This window comes from Pseudophryne corroboree, chromosome 1 (genome assembly GCF_028390025.1).
Source record: "Pseudophryne corroboree isolate aPseCor3 chromosome 1, aPseCor3.hap2, whole genome shotgun sequence".
Lineage (NCBI taxonomy): Eukaryota > Metazoa > Chordata > Amphibia > Anura > Myobatrachidae > Pseudophryne > Pseudophryne corroboree.
This window is the reverse complement of record NC_086444.1, coordinates 515,331,749-515,343,812: the sequence shown is the minus strand read 5'-3', so window position 1 is coordinate 515,343,812 and position 12,064 is coordinate 515,331,749. Positions and strand designations below refer to the sequence as shown.

The 12,064-nt window shown below is 47.8% G+C and overlaps 1 protein-coding gene across 2 annotated transcripts in view; it reads right to left on the bottom strand.

Moving 5' to 3' along the window:
• Positions 1–2,603: 2,603 nt before the first annotated feature.
• Positions 2,604–12,064, bottom strand: part of LOC134896570 (cytochrome P450 2J2-like) — a 129,277-nt gene continuing 119,816 nt past the window's right edge. For both annotated transcript variants that reach the window (XM_063913928.1, XM_063913929.1), the window contains one exon: positions 2,604–2,887. In XM_063913928.1, coding sequence (XP_063769998.1) covers positions 2,709–2,887 — 179 coding nt within the window. In that variant the 3' untranslated portion in view covers positions 2,604–2,708. The remainder of the gene's footprint in view (positions 2,888–12,064) is intronic.

Sequence of the window (12,064 nt, the reverse complement as noted above, 5' to 3'; positions counted from 1 at the left end):
CTGAACATAAAAAACCTAACTAAAATACTTTCTTATTAGCAAGCTCAGGAGAGCTCACTAAAAGCACCCAGCTCTGTCCGGGCACACATTCTAACTGAGGTCTGGAGGAGGGGCATAGAGGGAGGAGCCAGTGCACACCAGATAGTACTAAATCTTTCTTTAGAGTGCCCAGTCTCCTGCGGAGCCCGCTATTCCCCATGGTCCTTACGGAGTCCCCAGCATCCACTAGGACGTCAGAGAAATCATGTAAGCGCTCTGTCAGCGGTCTTCATTCCGGGAGTAGACAACTGGGATGCAGACTTCCTCAGCAAACACGATCTCCATCCAGGAGAGTGGGGACTTCATCAAGAAGTCTTTGCAGAGGTGACAAGTCGTTGGGGACTTCCTCAAATAGACATGATGGAGTCACGCATCAACAGAAAGCTTCGGACGTATTGTTCCAGGTCAAGGGACCCTAAGGCAGTGGCAGTGGTCGCCCTGGTGACACCGTGGGTGTTTCAGTCGGTCTATGTGTTCCCTCCACTTCCTCTCATCTCAAGGATATTGAGAATCGTAAGACGAACAAGAATGCAGACAGTTGTTCCAGATTGGCCTCGAAAGGCCTGGTATTCAGATCTTCAGGAAATACTCTCAGAAGATCCGTGGCCTCTTCCTCTCAGGGAGGACCTGTTACTACAGGGGCCCTGTGTGTTCCAAGACTTACCGTGGTTACGTTTGACGGCATGGCGGTTGAACACCAAATCCTAGCTAGGAAAGGTATTCCGGATGAAGTCATCCCTACTCTTATTAAGCTAGGAAGGAGGTAACGGCGAAACACTATCACCGTATCTGGAGAAAATTTGTGTCTTGGGGTGAAGCCATGAATGCTCCTACGGATGATTTTCAGCTGGGTCGTTTTCTCAATTTTTTCTGCAGTCCGGTGTGGATATGGGCCTGAAGTTAGGCTCCATTAAGGTGCAGATTTCGGCCTTATCTATATTCTTTTAGAAGGAATTGGCTTCTCTCCCAGAAGTCCAGACTTTTGTAAAGGGAGTGTTGCACATCCAACCTCCTTTTGTGCCTCCGGTGGCACCGTGGGACCTTAACGTTGTGTTACAGTTCTTTAAATCACACTGGTTTGAACCGCTTCAAACAGTTGAATTAAAGTTTCTCACTTGGATAGTGGTCATGTTATTGGCCTTGGCATTTGCGAGGCGGGTGTCCGAATTGGCGGCCTTGTCTTACAAGAGCCCCTATCTGATTTTCCATGCGGATCGAGCAGAGTTGAGAACTCGTCCTCAATTTCTGCATAAAGTGGTTTCGTCATTTCATATGAACCAACCTATTGTGGTGCCTGTGGCTACGGGGGCCTTGGAGGATTCCAAGTCCCTTGATGTAGTCAGGGCCTTAAAGATTTATTTAGCCAGAACGGCTAGGGTTCGGAAAACAGATGCACTGTTTGTCCTGTATGCGGCCAACAAGGTTGGCGCTCCTGCATCTAAGCAGACTATTGCTCGCTGGATCTGTAACACGATTCAGCAGGCTCATTCTACGGCTGGTTTGCCGGTACCAAATTCAGTAAAGGCCCATTCCACTAGGAAGGTGGGCTCTTCTTGGGCGGCTGCCCGAGGCGTCTCGGCGTTACAGCTTTGCTGAGCAGCTACTTGATCGGGGTCAAACACCTTTGCAAAGTTCTACAAGTTTGATACCCTGGCTGATGAGGACCTCGTGTTTGCTCAGTCGGTGCTGCAGAGTCATCCGCACTCTCCCGCCTGGTCTGGAGCTTTGGTATAAACCCCATGGTCCTTACGGCGTTCCCAGCATCCTCTAGGACGTAAGAGAAAATAAGATTTTAAACCTACCGGTAAATCTTTTTCTCATAGTCCGTAGAGGATGCTGGGCGCCCGTCCCAGTGCGGAAACATTCTGCAAGGCTTGTATATAGTTATTGCATACTTAAGGGTTATGTTACAGTTGAGATCGGCCTCTGGCTGATACTGTTTTGTTCATGCTGTTAACTGGTTTATTGTATACCATGTTGTACGGTGTGTATGGTGTTGGCTGGTTTGTATCTCGCCCTTAGATAACAATCCTTTCCTCGTACTGTCCGTCTCCTCTGGGCACAGTCCTAACTGAGGTCTGGAGGAGGGGCATAGAGGGAGGAGCCAGTACACACCCATTCTAAAGCTTTACAGTGCCCATGTCTCCGGCGGAGCCGTCTATACCCCATGGTCCTTATGTTATGAAATCTTATAGTGTGTAATATATTTGACTTCAATATTATTTAGGGCACAATATGCAGAAGACATTTCTAACATATATAATGTAGCCTCTCACGAGCAGGGCCCTCTTCCCTCATGCTTTGGCTTCCCTTACTTATACTATCATCTACTTCATACTCCCTTTTACGACATCTTACCCTTGGTTTCTGCCACCCTGATGGTTATTTGAGTGCTATGACCACTGTTGCAGGAATGTTTATAAACCATGTACTTTTCCTGCATTGTCTTGTAATTTAGGTAATTCACTGTTTTCTTGTGTGCTAATTTGTCTATGTACGTTGTTAGGTGCTGCGTAACCCTTGTGGTGCCATATAAAGGATAATGATTAACCTGAATGTGAACATTTAGTGACAGAATACAGCATTTATTATGGATAATAAAGAAATGAGAATCTGCTCTCGATAGTACAATTTTTTTTTACATCTTTACAGTAAGAATGAAATACTCCTCAGCGGGGATTGGCGCAGATTTTGTATGGGTGCGGCTGTAGCGTGATTTTTACTACATAATTTGTATTGACTTCTGTGACTCCTTCTGGAAGATGAAAGCTGAATGCCCTCATTAGAGTGATGAAAATAATGACCAGTTCAAATCGTGCCAGTTGCTCCCCCAGACATACTCTGTGTCCTGTGGGTAAATGTAAATATATTAAGTAACAGAACATTGACAATAAAATGTAAATTAATTTGTTTTCCCATGATGCAATATGTATTATTTATTGAAGATAATGTGCCTTATTTGTGATGACCCTAAAACTTACCTTTGTTAACTCTTTTTCCTTGAGGTCCATGGGATCCACAGTGTTAACCTTGGGTATCGTAGGTGGAGACCAGGACTGGCACCGAACAGTATAAGCTTGTGATCCTCCCAGGATGCACTGGGCTCCTCTACCTTCATACCCTGCCCCCATGCTCAGGCACTTCAGTTTTAGTTAACAAGCCCAAAGCAGGAGCTGGATAGCGGAGAGAAGGAAGAATGGTACACATAGAAAATCTCACTCTCATAGAGAAGAGAAAGGAACTGGTGACTTAAAAGCAACCCATTAAAGCTAGGTGTGTCAGGGTGGGCGCCCTGTGGATCCCATGGACCTCGAAGAAAAAGAGTTAATGACTGTAAGTTTTACCATAACTCTTTCTTTTCTACTTCCGGGTTCATGGTCTCCACAGGGTTAACCTTGGGATGTCCCAAAGCAGTCGTAATATGGAGGGTACGCTCCTAAGCTGAAAGGAGGACACTGCCTCCAGGATGAAACCTTTGGCCGCAAACGTATCAAAGGCATAGAACCTAAAAAAACGTGTGGGCAGAAGACCGCATAGCAGCCTTGCAGAGTTGTTCAGCAGACGATCCATGGCATGCTGCCCATGAAGGATTCACAGAGTGAGCAGAGACTGTACTTGGAACAGGAAGATCAGCCTTGCATGTAAGCCTGTGAGATGGTCATGCGGAGCCAACGTGCCATCATTTGCTTATTGGCTGGCCGGCTCCGCTTGTGGAATCCATAGAGGATGATTAAGGAATCCGTTCTAATGGAACTAGTGTGGTCTGCATAGATCCTGAGAGCACGGACCACCTCCAACAAGGCTTCCTTTTGTGAAAGACCAGATTTCTGGAAGGCCAGAACCACAATGGGTTCGTTGATATGGAATTTAGACACTACCTTAGGTAGTTATCCATGTTTCTGCCCGGTCCTGGTGAAATATCAAAAAGGTGGGGCAACAAGAAAGAGCTGCTAAGTACAAGACTCATTGTGCTGAAGCGATGGCCAGTAGAAAAAGAGTCTTCGCTGTTAACCACTTGAAGTCCACCATTTCCAATGTTTCAAAAGGAGTCTGTTGTAAGGCCCTAAGAACCAAGGACAAATCCCATGGAGCAACCAGAGGGACAAATGGAGGCTGTATCTGGAGAACCCCCTTGGGGAAGGTACGCACATCTGGCAAGGGAGCCAGCCTCTTCTGGCACTAGACTGACCAGGCTGAGACCTGGAGCTTCAGAGAAGCCAGGTGAAGACCCATGGCTAGGCCCGCCTTTTAAAAAGGATAACAGTCTAGGGATCCTGAGAGCTTTAGGGTTGTAATGACGATGAACACACCACTGAAAGTAGGAGTGCCATATACGGTGATAATATGCGGGCTGAGGCTTGTTTCCAAGCCTGAGGCATAGTTTGAACCACCGCACTGTAGAAGCCTTTTCCCCTTAGGAGGGATGTCTCAAGAGCAATGCAGTCAAAGACAGGCGAGGCAGGTCCGGATGGAGGCAGGGCCCCTGAGAGAGCAAGTCTGGATGAAGAGGCAGAGGGAAGGGCTCAGTTATGGAGAGATCTTGCAGATCTGTTAACTAATGGCATCTGGACCATGCTGGAGCCACCATTATGGTCGTGCTGCCATCCTCGTTGAATTTGCGTAGTCCTCTAGGAAGGAGAGACACTGGACGGAAGAGATAGGCACTATGAAAGGTCCATGAGACTGTGAGTGTGTCCATGAAGCTTGCTTCCGGATCTCTTGTCCTTGCCCCGTACACTGTAACCTTGTGGTTGTGTCTGGAGGCCATGAGATCCACTTCTGGAAGATCCCATTTGTGCACCAGAATCTGAAAGACATCTGGGTGTAGAGACCACTCTCCGACGTGAACATCCTGCCGACTGAGAAAGTCCGCTTCCCAGTTGAGGACTCCTGGAATGAATATTGTGGAGATGGCTGGAAGATGGAGTTCTGCCCAGATGAGAATCTGTGTTACCTCCTGCATCGCTGCCACACTGCGAGTGCCGCTTGTGGCGTTGTCTGACTGGATTTGAACCGGAGAACCCTGTAACATTTGAAAGACACAGTAAACCACCCAAAGTTCCAGGACATTGATCGGGAGATCCCTTTACATCAGAAACCATGACCCTGAAAGGAGTGACTGCCCATGACAGCTCCGCGCGCTCGGAGGCTGGCGTCCATGGTGAGAAGTGTCCAGTGTGGAATCCAGAATGGCCACCACTTGTCCAGGTTGGACATGTGTAGCCACCATGAGAGGGACGCCCGAACAGCCTATGGCAGTATCATAGTCTGTGACTTGATCTGCGTTGGTAGTCCATTCCATCTGGCAAGTATCAGGCGCTGTAGGGGCCTGGAGTGAAATTGGGCATATTTCACCATGTCGAAGACTGATACCATGGAGCCCAGTGTCTGCATTGCTGAATGGACAGAGATCCGCGGACTGTGGAGTAGGCTGTGGATGCACAACTGCAATGCTGCAATCTTGTCCTCAGGAAGGAAGATGCATTGTACGCTGGCGTTTAGTAGTGCTCCGAGGTTGAGCATTCTGTGAGATGGGATGAGCAAGGATTTGGTCCAATTGATTAGCCATCCGTGGTTTTGGAGAAATGACCTAGTCAACCGTAGGTGAAGGTCCAGCATCTCTGGGGACTGAGCCAAAAGGAGGAGGTAATCCAAGTAAGTTAGTATTCAAAGTCCTTGCCGTAGGAGATGGGCTGCCATCACCGCCTTGCACTTGGTGAACACCTGGAGGGCTGTGGACAGTCTGAAGGGTAGGGCCAGGAATTGAAAATGCTGACGTAGGATGACAAATTGGAAATATTGCTGATGACAGGGTGCTATAGTTACATGTAGGTACGCATCCTGTATATCCAGGGAGACCATATAATCCCCAGGTCACATAGCCAGGACAATGGATTGGAGAGTCTCCATATGGAACTTGGGGACCTTGAGGTACTTGTTCAGCAACTTAAGATTCAGAATGGGATGGTATAACCCATTTGGTTTCTGAACCAAAAAGAGTGTAGAATAGAACCCCTGACCCTGTTGAGAGCGTGGAACAGGGATAATGACCCCCGACCATAGTAAGGAGTTAATGCACTTTGCCAGGGTCTGTTGACGAAGTGGTAGGAAAGTATTGCCTGGCAGGACGCTTCAGGAAGGAGAGAGCGTACCCATGAGAGACCACTTCTTGGACTTAGGCATCAGTTGTGACTTGATGCCATGTGTTGGTGAACTGAAGAAGTCGGCCTCCCACCTGGGGCCCCCCAGGGGGAGGCCTGCCCCATCAGACTGAAGGTTTATCCTCTGGCTTGGTAGTTGGATGTCTAGCAGCGCAAGCCTCCTTGGCTTTGGGTTTGGAGGCCTTGACGGTGCGAGACAACCATGGAAAGGTCTGACGTTTGGCCTTGCTCTGAGGAAGCCGAAGGTAGGTGAGCCGTCTTAGAGGTCGCCAGGTTATTGACAATCTTGTCCAGTTCCAGTCCTAACATGAAATCACCTATGTACGGTAGGGCTTTCATGAGCCACACAATGCGGCGAGCTGCAATGGAAACAGCAGAAGCTTTAGAGGATAACAGAACAGTATCCAGAGCCACTTTACCAATGTAATAGGCCGCGTCTCTGATGTTAGAAAGTAGAGACAATTGTTCCTTGGTAGGATCAGATGTGAAACTATGTTCAAGGTTATCAGTTTAAGTCTCCATGGCTTTAGCCACCCAGGCTGTAGCCTTAGCCAGTCTGGCTGTTGCTCCTGTCCACATCCAGTTGTCTATCTGGTAGTTCCTTAAGAGAGGACGCAATCGGGATAGAAAGGATGGAACTTTTAATTAAATGTGTCACATGAGCATCCACTTTAGTGGATACTCCCACTTTGCACAATCTGATGTGGGTAACGGGTAAAAGGAGCTGAGCTATTTAGAAACCGTACATTTCTTAGTAGGCGTCTTCCACACCTCGTTCCTAGCTTCTAAGAAGTGGTCCGAGTGTGGAAACTCAGCTAGTACTACCTTCTGCCATTTGCGCAGAGGATCTTTAGTTGTAGGGACGGGTTGCACAAAAGTATTAAACACTGTAGTGCGCACATTATGTCACACAGAAAACCCAGTTCACATCTGTATGTGCTCCCGTTGGACGGGATTGCTGATGGTCACAATGGGTGTGGTTCATCAAATCGACAGTGTCTAGGTCGACCACTATAGGTCGACAGTCACTAGGTCGACATGGATGGAAGGTCGACAGGGTTTCTAGGTCGACATGTGCTAGGTCTAAAGGTCGACATGAGGATTTTTTTTTTTGTGTGTCGTTTTCTTCGTAGAGTGACCGGGATCCCAAATTAGTGCACCGCGTCCCCTCGCCATGCTTCGGGCATGGTGCCTTTGCTCCGCTACCGCTTCGCTCGGCACACTTTACCGTTCCAATCGTAGTCCACGTGGATCGTTAAGTATGAAAAAATTCAAAAAAAAGAAAACAAATGTGAAAAACTCATGTCGACCTTTAGACCTGTCGACCTAGCACATGTCGACCTAGAAACCCTGTCGACCTAGTGACTGTCGACCTATAGTGGTCGACCTAAACATTGTTGACCTAGACACTGTCGATCTTCAGACCGGATCCCGGTCACAATACCGATGCCGGCATCCCGATGGTCACGATCCTGACAGCCTAACCCTAACCTCCCCCTTAGTACCGAGCCCTATCTTCCCCCCTTAGTGCCTAAACCTAAGCCCCCCTTTCCGCAGCCCAATCCTAACCCTCCCCCCTCAGTGCCTAAACCTAACTCCCCCTGGTGGTGCATAACCCTAAACCCCCGAGCCCCCCCCCCCCCCCCCCCTCCCCGGCTGCCAAATCCTAAACCTCCCGGTTATACTTACCTTTGGTATCCTGGAGCATCGGGATGCTGACCTGGTCGGGTTAAAAGCGTCGGTATTTCAGCTGCTGGGATTCCGACAGCCAGTATTATTAAGAAGTTTAAAGTACATGGGACTGTAGCCAACCTCCCTGGATGCAGCAGCAAGAGGAAATGCTTCTGGGAGAAGGTCCTTTGGACAGATAAATCAAAACTTGAGCTTTTTGACAAGTCACATAAGCTCTGTGTTCACAGATGAAAGAATTAATCTTTTAAAGAAAAGAACCAAATGCCTACTGTAAAACATAAGAGGAGGCTTGGTTATGTTTTGGGGCTACTTTGCTGCATCTGGCCCAGGGTGCATTGAATCTGTGCAGGGCACTCTGGAGTGAAACATATTGGCCAGTGTCAGAAAGCTCTGTCTTAGTCGCAGGTCGTGGCTCCTCCAACAGGATAATGACCCAAAACACACAGCTAAAATCACCCAAGAATGGGTAAGAATAACACACTGACTTTTGATTTGACGCCTGAGTGGGCTTTGTGGGATATCATTTCCTCACCTAGTTCACCCCGCCTCCCCACGGGTACACACCAGTTGTTTAAAAAAATTGTGGCTGCGGCCAAGAAAACCATCTTATCCCAGCGGATAAGTTAACCCTGGTCCTTTTACACCCCGAGTGTCCTATTTGTTCTATATGGGCTGACTGTAAATGTCAATTAATAAAGTTGAGGGGGCAGAAAAATTGCTTTCCACTTGGCTTCCATATGTCCACACTCTCCCCCCTCAAGTTAAGGATACTCTCCAATCTGCAGTTCAATTGACAGCCTGGTTTAATGAAGAAATATTGTCTTCTGGTAATCCCCCCGTTTTAATTTGTTTATTTTTGGTGACACACTTTTTCGCATTGGTAATTTTCTCTGTTTGCCTATTGATACATACCCTGCCACATTTGATGCGCTGTAGTAGTTTCTCCATGTTTTACTTGGGATTGTGATTTTGTGCAACTTATTTCGAGTTATGTTTATCGCTCTACTTTGTTACTTGGCTGTTATTAATTATTGTGATTTGCAATCTTATAGGCCCTACACACTGGGCGACATGAGTGAAAGATATGAACGATCTCGTTCATTAATGAATGAGATACCGTTCATATCTTTCAGTGTGGAGGCACCAGCGATGAACGATGCGCGGCCCCGCGCTCGTTCATTGCTGGTGCCCCGTCGCTTGTGCATGCAGGCCAATATGGACGATCTCGTCCATATTTGCCTGCACTGCTATGGAGCCGGGTGACGGGGGGAGTGAAGAAACTTCACTGCCCCCCCGCCGTCGGGTCGCCCGTATCCGCCGCCGGGCAGCTCGGCGGCGCATCGCATAGTGTGTAGGGCTCTTTACAGTAAAATATTTAGAAAAAATAAAACACTGGACTGTTTTGAAGTGGCTTCCTGCGAGCCCTTATCTAAATCCTATCAAACATCTATGGAAAGATCTGAAACATATGCAGTCTGGATAAGGTACCCACAAACCTGAGACGGCTGGAGCAGTTTGCTCAGGCAGAATGTGCCAAGCTACCTGGTGACATGTACAGAAATCTCATTGAGAGCTACAGAAATCACTTGATTGCAGTGATTGCTTCTAAAGGTTGTGCAGCACAACATTAGGTTAAAGGTCCCATAATTTTTGGAGGGAGGGGCCTGACAAGCAACAGGAGCAGGCGTGCTGCATAAGGTCTCCCGACCAGGTACCTCTATTCTTTGGCTGTTAATGCCCCTGTGACCTCCTGAAGCCCCTTGCTTGGACCCTCACAAGCCTTGCTGCAGCCCACATCCAGGAAGTAAGGTCCATGGAGCCAGGAGGTGCCTCCCTGCACCTCTGTGGATTGCAGCTTACTTCCCACTCTGAAGCCTCCACCTTCCCTTTGCGGGACCACACCGCCCGGTCTGTCCGTGTTCCCCAGCCCTGAATTGGCCTTAACACCAGGGGATACTGCTGCGCTGGGGACCCGGACACCTGCTCTCCACGCCTGAAGCAGCCGGCACGGTTACTAACAGGAGCCTTCTCTCCCTAACCACCCTGTTCCCAGCAATCACTCACCTGACCTCCAACTGGACTCCTGAGGTGCCGCGGTCACTGGCTGGTCCATGCCTGGCGTCCTGCACAACACCACAGGGGGGATCTGCCGCTGCGTGGCGAGCACAGTCGCAGCGTGGCGAGCACAACAAGCCCGCAAGGGGCTCTTTTGCACTCACCCCACTGCCGGCATTACGGCTGTTGGGATTCCGGCGCCGGGATCCCGACAGCCGGGATATTGTAGTAGACCCCCTCATTCATACCTCTGACTTTTGCCGGGATCCCGACAGCCGGGATATTGTAGTAGACCCCCTCATTCATACCTCTGACTTTTTGCGCTTATGCTAGAAATTATTGATACTCTATGAAAGTTTCATATAAATAACGTTCTCTTCTGTTTCTATTTGATATCTATGCAATGTTTATACTTTTTTCCCATTTTTACTGCTGCTATGATATTGTTTAAGGTTATAACTCTGCCCTAATTTTGGGACTTATTGCATTGAGTTGTATTAGCTACCTCTCTTTTATCCCTCACCTTTTTAAAAATGTCTTTCCATTTCAGGTATAAACCCCCCGCCCCGGTAGCTTTATTTTATTAAGCTGAATGTTCCTACTACCCTGAGCCTTGGAACCTTACATACTGCCTCTAATTATACTTTTATGGGTACACCCCATTTTTGGAACTCATAAATATCCTATTTTTGGTATCCTATATATCCCCCCCCCCACCTAAAAATAAATAAATAAATGTTTAAGCTATTGCCCCTTTTCCACATTTTTTCCTGTTTGTTTAACCCCTTTATTATATTTATTTGTTTTTCTCTCTCACATTATTCTGTGACCCTTACCCTCCCTACAGCCAGGGGATGTTATTGCTCCCAAATAAAGCCACCATTTTCTTCTTTTTTTTGTTTATTCACATACTTAATTATTTAATCATCTACTTCATTTTATTCTATTTATTCTTTCTTTTTCTCTCATTTCTTCTGTCTTCTCTTTTTCCTTGAGGTGTTTTAGGCTCCTTAGTTTACACCTCCCTGGACAACTGAGTCCCAAATCCTTTGTACACTCCCTTCCCCTTTGTAGGTAGGGTTTTCGTACCCAGAACCCCCCCCCCCTCCCCCCATTTTCGTACCCCCCCCTTCATTTTATTTCTCCCTTTTCTTACTTTTCTCTTTTTTCTCCTCTTTCTTTTCTTTCCTTCCCATCCCCCTCTCCCTTTCCTTCCCTACCTTTTATTTCACCTCCATTCATCACTTTGCCCAACCTGTCCTTATTATGCCTGTGACTGTAACCTCACTAAACGTCCGAGGCCTTAACACACCTCAGAAACGTTCTCACTTGTTCCGTACTATTCAATCAATAAGAGCTGACATAATGCTTCTGCGGGAAACCCACTTCCGTACACCTGATCACCCTAACCTGCTCTCCAGATGCTTCTCCGCCGTGTTTTACTCTTCCAGCACATCTAAACATAACGGAATAGCTATCCTACTCAACAACAAGTTGCCTTTCAAACAAGACTTTGTCTCCACTTAGACAGATGGTTGGTCATCCTGAGGCTGGGGCACACGGAGGTCAATATTGCCACGATTTATGCCCCCACCGTAGGCCAACAACAAAATATTACATGAGCGTCGTATTGGTCACTTGTTCCATGGAGGCGATTTCAACTCCATTCTCGATCCGACTTTGGACAAGTCTTTCTCCCATCCCCTTTCTTGTTCTGTATTAAATCCCTCAATAAACACCTGAAAGATGCTGGCCTTTGTAATACTTGGTGCTCTCTTAATTCTTCTTTTAGGGATTACACATTTTACTCCAATCCTTACCACGGGTTGGGGCTGTGTTACCGGCGGCCGGGATCCCAGCGGTCAGCATCCCGACTCCAGGATCCCGGCCGCAGAATGACGGTGGGGGGGGTGCAATGAAGCCCCCTGTGGGCTTGCTGCGCTCACCATGCTGCGGGCTTAGTGGCGAGCTGCGCCACAGGTTCTATTCCCACTCTATGGGTGTTGTAGACACCCACGGGTGGGAGTAGTCCCTTTTAGTCAGCATGCCAACTGTCAGGAATTTTCAGGGTTTGGGATGCAGGTGGAGGTATTGTGTCTGGCTCCGATTCCCAGACC